General features: G+C 36.3%; 1 protein-coding gene across 1 annotated transcript; it reads left to right on the forward strand.

Moving 5' to 3' along the window:
* The first annotated feature begins 2,542 nt into the window (after positions 1-2,542).
* On the forward strand, positions 2,543-14,225 carry si:ch211-243g18.2 (uncharacterized protein LOC559906 homolog). The gene is made up of 10 exons (XM_055040540.1): positions 2,543-2,610; positions 4,077-4,346; positions 4,449-4,574; positions 5,355-5,437; positions 7,058-7,214; positions 8,647-8,811; positions 8,906-9,031; positions 10,990-11,207; positions 12,335-12,363; positions 13,652-14,225. The coding sequence occupies exons 2-10, from the start codon at positions 4,086-4,088 to the stop codon at positions 13,765-13,767; spliced, it is 1,281 nt and encodes a 426-aa protein (XP_054896515.1). The 5' UTR covers positions 2,543-2,610; positions 4,077-4,085; the 3' UTR covers positions 13,768-14,225.
* The last annotated feature ends 2,725 nt before the right edge of the window (positions 14,226-16,950 follow it).

Consider the following 16,950-nt stretch of genomic DNA (forward strand, 5'->3'; position numbering starts at 1 on the left):
CAGATCAAAGCTTTTGCTTTGAGGCAAATGTATTAAATTTCAAGTGCTTAGATTCTCTACTTAGATAAAAGCCAGAAGTTTACAGACATTGTATAAAAATACAGTTCTCCTGTTTTTTTTGTTTTGTTTTTTTCAGTGTCATAACTAAACCTTTTAGTTTCAGTTATGACACTAAAACTATTAGCTATTATATTTTTTTCCTATTTGCTAAATGCTAAGCATAATGAGAAATTGTTTTTAGAAGTTCTTATCACTTTCTTCTAAGCCAGATGTTACATATTCTCAGTATTTAATGTTTAAATTGTCTGATTTAGGTAAATCATTGTTGGTATGCGTTCTCTAGCTCGACAGTCATGGGCTCAGGCTTGTAGGCCACCTTCTCCTCACACACACCTTTTCAGTTCTGCACTCAAATAATGAAAGTCACTGAGGTTTGTGATGGTCACTCTAGGAAATTTCTTGCATTAATCAGTTTACAACTAATTTGACTGAATATTTGGATGGTTAAACTTCCTGGCTGATGTTTTAACATGTTGCTTCAATATTTCCTCATAAAATTGAAATGATTCACTCTTTTGTGAAGTGAATCATTTCCTGCTGCAACAAATTTCCCCAAAAACATCATGTTGCCACCTCTGTATTTCACAGTTGGCAAGGCATCATACTGACGAAGCAATTAAATTTTAAATTAATCTGAACTTGGGATGTGTCTTCAAAAACTTTAACATGGCTTTCATGGTACTTATTTTGTCACTGAGTGGCAACATTGCCTCTCAGATACAATTAAAGCAGCCAAAAGAGGAGTTTCTTGAGTTTGTGCAAATAACTTTTCTTTCCCTTAATTTTAACTATTTTTCACAAATATGAAATCATTGTCATAATAAAATAATTCTGTGTTGTAATGAGAAAAAGTGTAGTGAACTGCATCCACTCTATTTAAATGTCTTCTCTTTTTTAACTGAACACAGCTCAAAAAGCATGCTTACCCTTTGAACACTTTGCAAGTCATTCTGAACTAAAATAGAACAAGCTAAAAAGGACAGCAACACCTACTCTTCACCTCACAGTTGACTTGAGTTTGCAGGTATTCAAGGCAGGGCATGTGATAATGCAAATAGAACATTTGCAATTTTGCATGACTCCTCTCACTGTAATTTGAATATGACTGCATGTGAGAATTAAAAGCTTTGAGCACACATTTTTAATGTCACAAGTTTCAAGGGACTGTGCATGGACTGGTTATCTGCACTGGAGGAGCAGGTTAAATATTTAATCACCAACAGGCAGAAAAACAGGTCAAATTACGGAAAACATGTTTGAACCAAGCACAGGAAGTGCTTCTTCAGAGAAAACATATCTGCTATTGCAATCTATGGCAAGAATTCAAAGTCGATGGACTTTAAAGTGTATATTTCTCCTTTGAGGTTTGCTACATTGCCAAATTACAAAATTGCTGGTCATCAAAATGAAACTTCTAAACAATGATACTTTTTTATTCAAAACAAATTAATATATGGACATGGATAGCAACATAGAGCTAAACCGATGGTCAACATTCTATCAACCTCGTCTATTTCTCCACCACCTACTTTATAATACTTAAGTCACTTACAGTGTGTGGCGGGTTCCTAAGGATTGGTTAATGTTTTACTGTTTTGGTGCCAGCAAGTTTGCATTTACCCGTCACTCTCTTTAAAGTTTAGAAACTTGATGTTGCAAAACTAGCTCAGACAGCTAAATGCAGATATGGCCGACTTGCATTAGCAAGAGGCAGAAGGTGGATGGGGGAGAGGAGTCCTGAGTCTTTGTGGGGGTTGAAGGGCATGACATCATAATTTAGCTATAACTTTAAAACAGCAGCAGACAAAAATGTTGTTAGCTTTGTTAGCGCTGTAGAAGAGAAAAAAAATCAAAATCTAAATTTCTGTATATTGTTGCAATTTGCATAATGTTTGCACATCAGCTGCTGGAAGTTAGAAATGTAAGAGTTTAAAACAATTTCAGAAATGTCTTTTTAATTTTCTGTATGTGAAAATTTTACATGAATCCAAGCAATTAACAGCAATCGTGATAAACCTTTTGTTCATCACAGACTATAGTTTTGAGTGTCTGTTGAAACGTGTTGGGATTATGTCCTTTTTAAAACTTGATGAGATTCTGCTATTAATGGAAATGTGGAAAATATCTCAGGTTCATGTATATTAAACAAAACCTTAGTACAAATTAGCACAAAGCTCCATCTGGAAAACACTCCATTTCGGTGCTTGCCTTTTAACAACTACCTTGATGCTAATCCTTTTTCTTTTTCCTAGTTAATATATTGAATATCATCCATTTGAGGAGATAATCTGTGCATATTATCTCCTCAAAAAGAGATACAATTCTTGATACTATTTCTACATCCTCTATTGTGTAGCGCTATAGTGCTACCGTAACATTAAACATTTTTCTATTCAAAAAGCATAGAGTCATGATTCAGGTGGAGCTGAAAGAATAACTCCTCCCACTTCCTGTACACCTGCTTATAGGCTCACCTGTGGTGGTATCAGCAACACAGAGTCTCCTGCATCCTTCTGGATCACAGCTTCACTCCATCTGAAGTAAAACCTGGTAAGAAGAAAACATGTTCAAAACTACTACTTTTGTTGTAGTTTATCAAGTAATATGATAGACAATAATCATGTAAAAGTATTTTTTAAAGATTGGTAGTGAATCAAGAAATTGTTTAAAAACATATTTTAGACACAATTCAATGTAATAGTATAAGGAAAATATTGTAAAAAAAACAACCTGTGCAAATTAATTAGGTTAGTTTTCCTGTTCAGTTCCATTCAGAGCTATCATCCCAGCTTCCTGTCAGTTGCTAGGGAGCTGATATGAAAACTGAAATGACAGTTCATTTCCTGCAGAACAAAGTGTCTCCTTGTCCAGGTGGAATTTTCTCTGAATATTTTCTAGATCATTTTCCCGAGTTCAATCTTTTATCTGAACAAGGGCTGCCTGTCTCCCGCTGTGGGTCCTTTGTGGTGTTGTGGGAACGGTGTTGCGAGGATCAAGTGACAGAGACACGGAGAGGTTCACTTGACCGCAAATCAGCCACTGAAGCCCTGCACAATACAGACACACATACACAGGGACGGAGATATGCTGCCTTGCACACTGTTTCACATCCAAACAACTGTTAGTCATGCTCTATGTACAGGAAGTAATGTGAACACCTGTTTAAGAGCAGATCAAATCTGAGGATTAAGCATTAAAAAACAAAACATTAGATTCTCTCTTCTTTTTATTCTTCTTGTAAATTCACCACAAATCTTATTAGCGCAGTGAAAGGCTGCAAAAGTGTCCTCAGCAAGTCCTGAGAGGCTCTTCTTTGACTCAGAGCCAAGCTGTGCTCATTTACATTTTGATTTCATGATGGCTGGAGTCGAAGCTGAATTTGCACACAGCTGAGAATAACGCGCTGAAGTGGCTCTGACCATAAAGTCGTCCGTCTCTCCGATGCAGGTGGTTAGCCTGAATGGCTGCAGGCTGCCTGTAAATCCACTCACTGCAAAGCTTCTTTCATCATCAGTGGGCGATCAGTTGAATCACCCACTGGATTCAACTGATTTTTAATGGAACTTGTGTTTCCTTTAAAAAAAGGCCGGCCAAGCGCCGGCCACTGCAGTCCATTTGCTTAAGGGCTTTTTCTGAAACTAGATACAGTGTAAGGGTAGCTTTAAACAACTTAAATGTCTTAAAAGGTCCTTCAGACTGACATTTAAACTGGTCTGTTTTCGTAATGATTACTTTTTAAATGTGAACCCATTAAAGCCATCAGAGATGGAAACAAATCCTTTACTTAGATTTCTATTTTTTTTTACAAATGCAGTCTTGATCCATTTAAAAGGCAAAACATCTTCTTAATGTAACAGAATCAGAACCATCTAGCCTTCTGATAGCCACTTTTTCTTACAGCGCTTACTGTGCACTGCACAGGGTTTGGCTGCTTACCACTCAGTGAACAATCAAATGAATAGGAAACATGCTATCAGTGCAACAAGAGCTTGACCTCATGTCCTCTGCTCTCACAGCTGACCGTCATGGCCTCTAGCATCTCTGTGAGAAGCTTCTCCATGAACCGTCCCTCGTTTTCCAGTCGTTCTCTGATGGACACGGGCCGTGCACGGTCCAGGGCGTCCGTCTCTTTTGCTGCAGCCAGCCCGCTGACCCGCTCAGCCTCCATCGGCCAAGATCTCAACGGACCAATGAGCCTCCAGCTGAACGGACTGCACGGTAACAGCACCAATGAGAAGGAGGCCATGCAGAGTCTCAACAGCCGTCTGGCCAACTACCTGGATAAGGTATGAAGCGTATAAGAGAACAGCATTGTCAGGTTACAGGAAATGGGAAAGGATCCAGCTCGATGTAATCCGAAGCACTTCCTTTCTCTTTGTTTCTTTAAGGTGCGCTCACTGGAGCGCTCCAACGCCGACCTGGAGATGAAGATCAAACAGCTGATGATTGAGCGCATCCCCAAAGGTCATGACCTTGATTCAATGATGGCCCAGGCACATGCTGTTGAGCAAGAGGTGGGCATGAAGGGCTTTCCAATCACCTTTAACTAACATATATCATTCTACAATGGTCAAAATAATTTGTTTTATTTCATAATTTTATAGAAACAAAACATTCATTATAGCAGTTGTGAGGTGCTTAGGAAACAGTAGTAGGCACCACTGGTAAATGTGCAAAAACCCTTAAATAAGTTTTTTATTACAAAATCACAAACCTGGAGTTGTCTCTTTATAATGATTTTCCTGTAGGAAAACTTGCAGCCATTTCCTAGTCTATGAGGATCAGCAGGCATTTCCCTCTCAAATGATTAGAAAAGAAGTTGAAACTTATTTTCATACCTTATTACTTGACCGTATTTTGTAACTTTGAAATGTTTTTACTTTTTTTCACTTTATATTCTCAAAACAATATTTGATTCTTCAAATAGCTTAAAAATTAAAGATAAATATAGCATTATAACAATATTTTTGTATTGTCATGGTGTGATTACTGACCTGTATTAACCACTTGATATTTTCTTGAAATGTGCATTTTATGTATGATTTAAAACTTAAATTAAGCACTCTGCAGATTGTCATATATTTTTGAAAATTCCATAATTCTATCCCTGAAAATAATCTATTTTACTGTAAGCTGTGTAACTAAATCAGACTGCTGAGTGTTACTAAGTTACCCTGCTATGCATGAGTCTTTATAAGGTCATAAAACATAAACAGAAACCAGAAGAATGAAGGGATATAGTCTTCACGCTGGGATTGGATGAGCTGTGTTTAACCTCTGTTAATATTAATCAGGTGCGGAAGAAGACCCTGGAAAATGCACGTCTCATGTTAGAGATCGATAACGCTAAACTGGCCGCTGATGACTTCAGAATCAAGTGAGTGGTTAAAGATTACATCACGAAAAGCAAATTGTTTGTCTTTCATGTGATAAAACTTGTTAAATCAAACCTGGGTCTTATTCTATCAGAGCCTTTGTCTTAGATGTTCAACCCTTAATGGAGAATTGGTCTGGAAAATATCAGAATCACATGTTGATAACCCAATAAAAGGGGGAAAATAAACATGATCAGCTTAAAACACTGAAAATGACCCAATTTATACTTACTCATGACGCAGTGCAAAAGTATTTGTCCCCTTTTTTGCGTACATTTATTTTTTGTCACATTTTAATATTTTAGATAATTAAATAATTCTTAATTTTATACAAAGATAACCTGAGCAAATGGAGAATTATTTTTTCCCCCAATCTTGACTTGATCTGTTGTGGTTAAAATCTGATCCATTACAATCTGTTTCTGCCTTTAACTGTCATTAAGCATGCACAATAACTAGCAACGAACAAGTGGAAAATATCACGTTCCTCACATCGTTGTTTGTTTTCCACATTGGATGCTTGAATTGCTTGTTTACGGTCAAAACATCTCAGTCAGCATAAAGGCTGACTTCTCGCTCCAAAGTCATTGGTGAGGTTGCTGACCAATGACTTTCAGTCACCATGTGTGGCTGAAAACGTTGGAAATGTTGACCTTGAGGTCTGTTATGCTGAAGGAGTTCTTTTGGATTGATTTTAATTGGGCAACTACTCTCACACAGACTGACAATGGTTCCATGTAATCTTTGAATTTCTTTAGTTTGGGACATGATGTGTTGATTTTGAGATCTTTAGCCTCCATGCTAACATTTACCTGCTTTGTTGATGCTACTGGTCTGTCAATGATCAGCCCTGAATGTGACTGATGAAAAAATGCGGTTAACAGTTAATTCTTGATTAAACAAAGGTTGAATTGTGTTTTCATAGGACCACTCTGTTTTTACTTAGGTTGTCATTGATATCAAATTTTGTTTGGAGATTTGAAATATCTAAGAAAGACAAAAGCAGAAATGGGGGAAATACATTTTTTTTAGAGTATTCATTTTGGTTCCTGCAGAAAACTGACACCAAGGTAGATATTTGCAATAATTACTTAGGTCAGGGCATGTCTAAAGGAAATAGGAGACTCACAATCCTTCAACATACAATTTGTTGCAGATATGTTGTAATAATATATAATTATGTCACCTTGAGGGACCTGATGTTCTCTGACAACAGAGAAAAAATATGTGAGGAACCTGTACTGTTATTAGCAAAGCGCTTCTATGAAAAATACAATTTCATGCACTTTGTTTTTTTTCTATTTTAAGATCTTGACCTCACTGTGTAAAGAGCTCTCTGGTAATTTAGGTTTCTTTTGCATCAATAACAGAATATAACCAAGGAAACTACATGTAGACACATGTAAGAGCTCTGTCTGTAAGTTATAGATATTAGTTTCGTCAATTCTGTGTTATTAATTTCCAGAAAATTAGACACAATGTCTGGTTGTCAGGATATACAGTTCTTCTACTTTGTGCAGCTTTAGCAATAACTTTCTGTTTCAAACAGTAGAGGTTTCTTTTTGCATATTCAAATTAATGTTCTGCTGACCATTTTTGTCCACTTTCCTAAACTTTGGAAGATGGGAAACTGAACTGGTGATGTGTCAATCTGTGGAGAGAGACTGCATTGCCCTGAAGAAGGCTAAGACTGACCACGAGCAGATTATTGCATCTCTGAGAGGAGACTTGGACAGCCTCAAAGAGGAGCTTTATTTCCTCAAGAAAAACCACGAGGAGGTAAGTAAGACATCTTCGCCTGTTCTCTCCTCGTCTTTCTCCAGATTCACGTGAACTGCAGTTATTTCAGCCACCTATTTGGCAGCGTTTACCCCACATTTGTGCTATCCTGTTTTCCCCTAGCTGTCTTTCATTGTAGCACCTGAACCCACAGGCAGCACATTGTTTGATACAAGCCTGACCCAATTTAGTGGTCTAAGTAGTTTTTGTGGAGCCAAACTGAGGTGGAACTCTGGTTACTGTGGACAAAAGGCAAGCAGATCTGATTCCTCCAGAAATGCACTTCAGATGAAATCAGCTGATGCAAAGTGGCCTCAGAAGAAGATAAGCTTACCCTGCTTCCACTGAATGATACACTGATCTACAACCCATCCCCATTTTGTAATCTGTACTTCATTTTACTTTGTTTTTAAAGAGTGTGAAGAACTTTCCATTGAACATTCCTCACTTCCTTTTCCCTCAAGTTTAAATATAATATAATATGCAGTAAGATATGGGTAAAATACTCTACAAAGCAAGCCTAAATTATCACTCCATGCTTGACACAAAAGGTGTTTGTGCTACTTTTAGGTTTTTCTAACAATAGATTTGGTCAGAACAGATTTTATTTAGTGCAATTTGACTTCAGAAGAATGTTTCAGAACTATTTAAACAAGTTTCCACTTTGCAGAACTGAGATTAAATGCCAGATTATTTTTTTTAGAAAGGATTGACTTTTGTCCTGGCAAGCCTTCAAAACTTGCCATACTATTTTAATTCATTTTAACTTTACAGACATCAACTTCAAATTAGCTTCTTAATTTTGCTAAAACAGGATGGGTCTGCTTGGAATTCTACATTTTGACAATTTTTATATTAATAATAATTACAAAGTATTGCATTTCATATTGTGTTGTATGTCTACGGTTGATTACTTGTTTATAGGAAAATGTCCTTAGTTGTAAAACCTTTTAGCCCACAATATCTTAAAAATATTTATACCCCTTCAATGCAAACATGCACCATTCTTTATGGATTTTTTTTTTCAAACAGGAATCGTCAAACTTGCACTTTACAATTATGATCTATTTCTTGTTGTTCTGTTACATAAAATCCTTAGACAACATCTTTTATGCTTGTAACATCACAGAATGTAAAGAGTTGAAGAAGTTTTTGAGGCATGGTATGCCTATATGTATGTGATGAGTACACCTCAGCAGGAATAAAAGAGGGCAAGAAGAAAAGCCGGTGGTAAGATGAGCTTGGTCCAATCCAATATTAATGAGGGACTTCTAAATAATGAAAATCTACTCTGCAACTTGGAGTTTTAGTTTCACAGGAACTGCTCTCCATTTTATTAAACATGTTTGCACAGATGTAAAACATGTTTGAAACACATGGTCACAGTATGACAGTGCAAACACAAAGTGTGCTAATATTTATGCCCCTGAAGGAACTGGAGCAGGTGAGGTCTCGCATTGCCAGGGATGAAGTGAACGTGGAGGTGGACCCTACCAGCGGACCGGAGCTGGGTACCATTCTGTCCGAGCTGCGCTCTCAGTATGAGGGAATCGTCAAGAAAAATAAGGACCAAGCAGAGCAGTGGTACCGCAGGAAGGTGTGGGACAATTCAAAGCACTCTTCAGTTTATATCCACAATATACAGATTTAAAAGGGCAGAGGGTCACAATTGAAACACGTCATTTGTGCAGGTGGAGACGGTGCAAAATGAGGTTAAGGAGAGCAACGAGGCCTTAAGAGGAGCCCAGGGAGAGCTGACTGAGAGGCATCGCTTCCTGCAGACACTGGAGGTGGAGCTGGACAGTCTGCACAAACAGGTGAACTGCTGCTGCTGGAATGAAGAGGTCAGACAGAATGGACAATCCAACATGATGTGGAGTGTTTAGTTAGTCTGCATCTCCTCATAAGTCTTGAGGAGATGCAGATAAAAGAGGGGAAAAAGGAGAAAGTAAGGTGAAAATGATCAGAGTCAAATCCCCTCTTCTGTAGCTGTACAAACATCAACTTATGTAAATAAAGCAAAGCAAACACTGCAGCCTGGACTCTAAGATTACGGTTATATGTGTTAACCTTGACCAAAACCACACTAACGTAAAAGAGAGGCTAGTTTTATGAGAGGGAGCTATTACAAAGAAAATCTTTAAAGGAATCAACCTTCAGGCTCAACCAGACATGTTTTTTCTTTGTTGCATCCTTCATACCTTTCCAAGCTGTAGCACTCGACAGTCATGTTTTTTCGCATTTTGTTTTTTTCCCCTTATAATCCCATGCTGACAGTGAACATGTTCTCCCATATTGACATGCAACAGCACGTGGGATTCAGTTGTTGAATAGTATGGGGTTACGTACAACGCTGAGGCGGCTAATTGTTTTTGAGGTTGGTGTATTTGCTTTGGCTACCAAAGTGTCATCAGTTCACAGGAATCTGCTGATTGTTTCTTGGAGAAGCTATTTTAGATGTAGGAGACATTCTTGTGGCTAAATTACCAGAGCAAAACACCTTCTGATGCAACTGGAGCAGTCGACAGATCCTTAGCTTTCATCAGCCACTCTGAATCATCCAACTCCAAAACACTGTACTATGGTGATAACACTAAAGCTTTTTATACATGCAATATTTTAAACACACTCCATTACTGCAACCTTATGTTTCAGTTAATTGATACTTTTGATATTCGGTGAAGTTAAACTGCATTAAATTTTAGATTAAATTCATCTCTCAATCAACTTGAGGACTGGGCAGTTCTTTGAATGAATTGCCTTTATTTCACTGAAAATAAAGAACACACATTGAGATCTCGGGATATTCTTCAGTATATACAAATTATTTAAAATCAGCACCAGAAATAAATTTAATACTTAATAATGACAACTTAATAACTTAACTACTTCACTCATAGCATTGCAATGTGATTCACAGGCAGTTAGTTGATCTGTAAATGTGAAAATGAATCAGTGACGGTGACATTATAAAAAAAGAAAACAACCTTGTTCTGATGCAGCAGAGTTCTGCCGATTTCACACCTGTATGAAATGAAAGTGCATCTATAGTGAGACACATACTTGAAACTTCATTTCCTCTTATCTAGACACTTGTAATAGTATAGATGATAAGATAGGAAACCACTAACTCAGTAGATAAACTGAAACTAAAAGAAACAAAAGAAAACAAACCTAATCAATGTAGCTCTGAAACGCTTTAGTAAGAGGTGCTAATACAAAGAGTAACACCACTTACGTAATTCATAGAATGAAACTGAGATCATCTTTATAGCGAATAGAGAACATGGAGCCTTAAACTTTGTACAAACTGTACAGGAAACAGTTGAAACTTATAATGGGCACCAACAGATCATTTAACACAGCAGAATTAGAGATTCAGCAATCAACCAAAAAACTTTCTGGATTCAGTATGCAAACTTGCTGGGTCAGTGGTTTCTTGGATCCATTCTTAGAAGATTTCCCTTTCAGGATGGACTCATGAGAACATTTAGAAGTGGACTTTGGGAAAATGTGGAAAATATGAATGTAGTTTAGCCTACAGTATTTGTGTGTAGAGATTTTCCCTTTGCCTGTCAGAGGAACCCTTCTAAGCTTGAAGAATAACATCATATCAGTAATTTCTGCCTTTTACATTCTTACAATAATCTAATTCAATTTTAATAAATCTCATTCTTGATGCGTTGTATATGACAAAGCTTTCAGTGGCATAAATAAGAGCTTGTTTTAGCTGACATTCACAGTGTAATCTGTTATTTTCACTTTTTTCCCCCAGGTAGCAGCTCTGGAGGGAAACCTAGCTGAGACGGGTCAGAAGTATTCTTCTGAGATGGAGCGGCTGCAGGTCACCCTGAGCCAGATGGAGGACGACCTGTCCCAGCTCAGGCTGGACATGCAGCGCACCAAGACCGACTACGAGCAGCTTCTCCGCATCAAGCAGAACCTGGAAATGGAGATCGCGACCTATAGGCGCCTGTTGGAGGGAGAGGAAACGTGAGTAATGATGCTAACAAAGCTTTTCAGGCTTCAGGCTTACGAGAAAAGTTATATTATTGCTTAGATTATTTTGCTAATTAATCAAGTTACAAACTCTGGCAAGAAAAGATATTAACTTAATTTTGTTGTCTCTTTCTGGCTCATCTGTGACCCACCTTGCAGTTGAGTTGCATGGTTGCACACATTGTTTTCTCATGGATCACAATTTAGTCTGGGTATTTCTTGTTTTGCTTTGTCTGGTACCAGTTGTATAGGTTCCTTAATGATACATGGACCAATAAATCACTTTCTGATGTACAGACTCCATTTTTAAGCTGCAGGGATTCCTTTGGAGACATATTCCCATGTTTGCAATTTTATGTGAAGACACAACACCGCTCCTTACTGACTGACTGTATAGTCGGCCAAAGAGCAAACACTCGTTCATGTGAGGACCTACCCCACCCCATGTTTGAAAACAGTGTTGCTTTAAATAGAGTTTACACTAATAACATGGGAAAGTCAGCTGTCATCACGACAGATCAAGAAAACAGAATACTTTGGTGTAATTTAAATGTAAAGTAGCAGTGATTCACAGTGTATTCATACTTCCTCATTTATTATCACGTCCTTCAGATAAAAATGTACCTATTGCTCAGATGGCACCAATCTATGATATTTCAAATAATATATTCTGCCTTTGAGTCAAATTGCCCCTTATCTATTTGTAACCCTGTTTTGTATTCCATATGTGTTGCCATTGTTGTTCACAGAGATGAATCTTCCAAGAGTTCAAGAATTTCCAAATTATTGATTGTCAAATTGAGACTGAATTGACACACTGTTACCATTTTACAATGTATTAAATGAAAAGGCACCGTTTTATTTCTAAAAACTCAGGCATGAAACAACAAAAACTGAAAAACTGCAGTATGGTAAGTGGGTGGAATGAAAATATTTTCAATCTTCAAAGATAGAATAAATCAGTGCTTGTTAATGTTAGACTTGGAAGCTTTATCTTTAAAATTGAAATAGTTGAACGTTCATGGAAATAACCAGAAATATAAGACAGGTCCTAAATACCCACACATGTCTTCTTTACCTTATTTTGTGTGATCCTAAATAGTTTTATTTCTCCCCCTCAGAGTCAAAGAAGTTATTGCTCCACCAAAAAGTAAGTCCTTGGTTTCTTCCTTTTTTGCATGTTTGCTAGATTTATTTTCTTGTAGAGCAAATCAGATCAATTTGAAGAGAATAAGGTAAGAAATTCGAGATCAGATCAGCAGGTACTGGCCAGTGTTACCAAACACAAAAAGGGTTTGACATAAAGAGTCAAAAAGCTTAACTGATCTTGGCTAAAATGTATATATTTACGAAGAATGGGGAGAAGTAAAAAGGAAATTCCCTCGGGAGGATTTGGTAACAAAGACATATGAGATGAATAAACAAGAAGAAAATGAATTCTTCAGCATACAGATAATTACAGCCCCTAGCCGGATTACATGGGTATACAACATGGATGGATAGATAGATATTGTATCTGGGGCAGAACATATAACACACCCAAGAGGCACAGGAACAAACATGAAACTGCAAACAAGTAAACACAGTGAGCAGCTCAGCTCCTGAAGCAACAACTGTGGGTGGGGCAGGATTTATCCCATTGTTGTAACTGTGTTTTAATTTGACTTACTCATGCTGATGGGTTAGCAAATAGGGGGCAGCTTCAAAAATCATTTGACTGAGAAGAAAAACAAAAATACCGAGGTTTCTTAGGGGTTAGCTAAATAGTCCAAATGTTATTGAAATATAGAGGATTAGAAGGGATTACAAATACTTAAGAGAGGTAATATTAAGTAGTCATAATGTTTGATTTGTTGCTCAGCATATTGTTCTCCTTGCATGATACTCATTTTTTTTACTTTATTCTCATTTCAGTTATATCAGTAAAATCTTTGCAGGAAAAATGTGTCTAATGATACAGTTGACATTAAACTTTTTTTATAAGTGTAATGACAAGGGAAATACATTTTAAAAGTATTCAATATGCTTTAGAAAAGCCTTTTTGGCAACTTCCAGACATCTCCTGCATCAGGACACTTGCACTTTAACAGCAAGATTGTTTTCTAAGTAATCACAGATTTCAACTTGTTAATTGGCTTCTTTTGTCTTTTTACATATTTTTCTTGATGTGTTTTACACTTTGTTCTGTGAATTATTACTTTTCCCAACATCTGGTGCAAGTTTTATGTCAAAAGTCCCACTAGAAATATATCAGAAGTCGACATAAACTCACGCCATCGTCCTCTCTATCTCCTCAGCCAGAAATGTTTTTCTTTTTGTTTAGCTGTCATTTGAATCTGATGATTTCAAGAAACATAGTCCATGTGTCTTTTTAGTGAATTTGTTTAAAAAAGCAACGCAAAACTCACCTGATTGAAAATAATCTCTTTTCTGTGCAGAGGAGCCAGATGTTCGCACCCGAAAGATTGTGAAGGTGGTGACTCAGACGATGATCAATGGGAAGGTTGTGGATGAGTCCAGCGAGGTGGAGCAGATTGAAGAAACAAAGAAATAGGAAAAAGGAAAAAAAAAAGAGTTTACTAAAAGGTTAAGGTATTGCTTCCAAAAGAAACACAGAGGAACAATAGAAAACAATATCACCATTTAATAGTGCACCGATATTCAGTTTTACAAGAAAAAAGTACTTTGAATGAGACATTTTTGGAGTATGCCTTGACTATCTATATATGTTCTTTTGTTTTAGAGAAATACGTTTTTCCATACATTGGCTAATCTGATATTCTTTGATTTGTATTATCTTTATAACAATAGATAACTACATCTAAACATGTATTGTCGACTAACAAAAACATTGTGTTGTATTTGGAGATATTTCTGGAATTAGGTATTTATTTCCTTGTGTTGTAAAGTTGACTTTAGAAAATGTGATGCATGGATTTATCTAAACATTTACATACTTTTGGTGGTTTTTGACTGTACTTGAAATAAAGAAGTACCTATACCCCAGTATAAGTCTGTCTCTGATTAATGTAATGATTTGCAAATGTTACAATAATATATATTACTGACTTTGATAAAAGACATAGTTGAAAAGAAACGCAAAAATATATGTCTAACATTATGAAATAAATTACGTTGGTAATTCTAACTGACCCAAAACATGAAGTATTTACTCTGATTTAATATCAGACAGTGAGGTAAAGGTTGTGTTTTGTTTTATGCAGTTTTGGCAAACTTCCGGTTGGAACTGTATGTATAAATAATTTCAACTGTAAAAATTTTACCTTTCTGATTACTAATTAATTGGCTATGACTGCTCTAAAATTAATTATTTGTTCATTTCAGAATAAATAGTCCACACCATAAAATATGGACACATCAATTTAAATGATGACAATGTCTTTTTAGTCTCTTTTGTCCTCTTGCCATAAACAGAAAATGAGACGATGAAAGCACAGATGAGACAGTGATCTTTAGATAAGGGGATGTTTTGAAAACAAGCAGATTAAAAGTGGAGACTTTGTGTATTGAAAATATATTATAAAAAGAAAGTACTCAAGTGAAAGGCTAGAAAACTTACAGACAGTAGTACAACTAATATCTATGTTGGCTTACTGACCTATTGGTGAATGAATGTTATCCCTCCGTTACTTTTTTCGTCCAGTTTCCTTTCTTTTCTCTTTATGTTTGGACAGACTAAATGTTGAGCATCACTTGAATGTCTTAAAAAAAGCAAAAGTAATTTGACGACACTCAATGTTCTGTCTGAGAATCCTCCTGTTTGCTTTGCTTCAATTATTGACAGCAGCTGTTTAAATACAATGCAGCGATCAAAGTAGGAAGGCATCCTATTGTTTTTTAATTAACCTTACAAAGATACTGAAAATAGGCATTGCGTTGTTTAGGAGAGTAAAATATTTTTATTATTTAGCTGAGAGAAATAAGAATAAAGAGCTGTTAGGTGTAACTGCACTGCCCTCTAGTGGACTGAACTTCGTGTGACAAATCTCTTTTCAGGAACAGTAATTAATATAAACTTTATTTTACCACTCCTATGTAGCCATACAGTTTTTGTGTTGTGAAATCCAGGTTTTATGTTTAAATAGATGACACAATGCTTGGGCATTGTTAGAATGCAGCAACCCACACATTATTACTTGGAGGTAATGGACTAATATTTTAGAATATTTGAACTTCAAATAGAAAAATATAATTTTATAAACAAATTAAGTAGTAATTATAATGAAATTAATAAAAATAAAAATACTTGTATACCTTCAACCCTGAATGGCCCTCCATGACCCAAATGCTGAGTTAGTACAATTTGACCAAATACTCCTAAACCTCTGAACACCATTAAGCCCATTACTGCCCGAAGCGTATTGTGTTGGCATTGGCTTCATTTCCTAGGAATAATAACAGATTAAACACTTGAATGACCAAAGTGCAGCTTCTTATGCGTTCAAGCTTAAATTGTTGTTCTTGTTTGTGTTTGCGGGTCTGTGTGATTGTGATAAAGCATTCACAACTTTTTTTTTTTTTTTCAAAGTTACTGTGAACCAACCTACATTTAATATTTTAAAATGTAGCATATTTCTTACAAGGCCCAATTTGGGTAATTTTTTTTAAACAACATAGAAATAGACTGTATCCTAACCATCCTTCTGAGCAGCAATACTTTCCAGCTCACTTTGTGATATCCAGTGTGTTACCAGTCTATAGGACATATTAGGTCTACTTAGAGTTGATTGAGGCCCAAAGAATGCTTATAGGGATAAAACTCAGATGGGATAATAGTCAGATATTTGAAGAGTAGAGAGCAACTCTACTCTCAGCCAAATCCCCACCTCCACACTGTTCTCAGCCTGATGGTTAAGCTTTGGCTTCACACACAGCCAGGACAGAGAAAAAAAAAATGTCTAAACTTTAAAAAAGCCTCTTATAAGTGGGCCCAACACGTTCAGAGAGGATAAGTGAGGTTAGCTGCAACGTGAGCAAGGTGGGAAGTAAATTCAGGAACCATGTCGATTATCTGCACCGTAATCTGGCTGTGTGTGGAATGTGGACAGCAGCTTGTGAATGAAAGAAAACCTAAACCAAAGCAATCAATGCTGGTTTAAAACATTACAGCTTCTTTTATTGTGGTCAATTTCTAATCAAAATTTGTATTATAATGTCTCAGAAATCAAAAATTGTAGAAGAAAAACACATTTTAAAGAATGAACCATGAGGGACTCTTATTTAAAGTAAAAGTTTTATAAGTGAACAGAAAAAGGAATAAAAATTTAGCACATTATTTCATGCAAAACTAATTCTCAAGAAGTTTTAACCCGAACCCGTTGGTCATATCCTTAACCAATGTAAGATTAAAGAATCATTTTACTTTCTTCTTGAAGGCAATACCAATTTTTTGCTGCAGTTTTTATATATCGACATGTGGAAGGAGTAAAAAATTAGGGGGATTGCACAGAGTTCTGTTATCTTAATGAAAGTTCATTACAGAAGATGAATATTCAGAATAATAGTGAAAAGATGCAAAGAAAAAAAAAACTAGTCAGTATTTTCCAATGTGCTATACTGCCAACATTTTTCCTCTGATGATTGAGAAGGGAATCAATAATTTTGTACTCTTTTTTTTTTCAATGAAAATAAAAATGTTTTTTTTTTTCAAGAATAACTCTCCTTGTACATTGTTTTATTATCTTTTTGGAGATGTCTATCTCATTTCTTGTCAAAA

The sequence above is a fragment of the Poeciliopsis prolifica genome, unplaced genomic scaffold (assembly GCF_027474105.1).
Source record: "Poeciliopsis prolifica strain line A6 unplaced genomic scaffold, Auburn_PproV2 SCAFFOLD015, whole genome shotgun sequence".
NCBI classification, from domain to species: Eukaryota; Metazoa; Chordata; class Actinopteri; order Cyprinodontiformes; family Poeciliidae; genus Poeciliopsis; species Poeciliopsis prolifica.

Bases quoted from the DNA above. Each gene is read 5' to 3' on its own strand.
- si:ch211-243g18.2 (XM_055040540.1), top strand. From the start codon at position 4,086: ATGGCCTCTAGCATCTCTGTGAGAAGCTTCTCCATGAACCGTCCCTCG. The intron at 5,438-7,057 runs GTGAGTGGTTAA...AAACTTTGGAAG, and splicing joins GCTGATGACTTCAGAATCAA to ATGGGAAACTGAACTGGTGA. The intron at 9,032-10,989 runs GTGAACTGCTGC...TTTTTCCCCCAG, and splicing joins TGGACAGTCTGCACAAACAG to GTAGCAGCTCTGGAGGGAAA.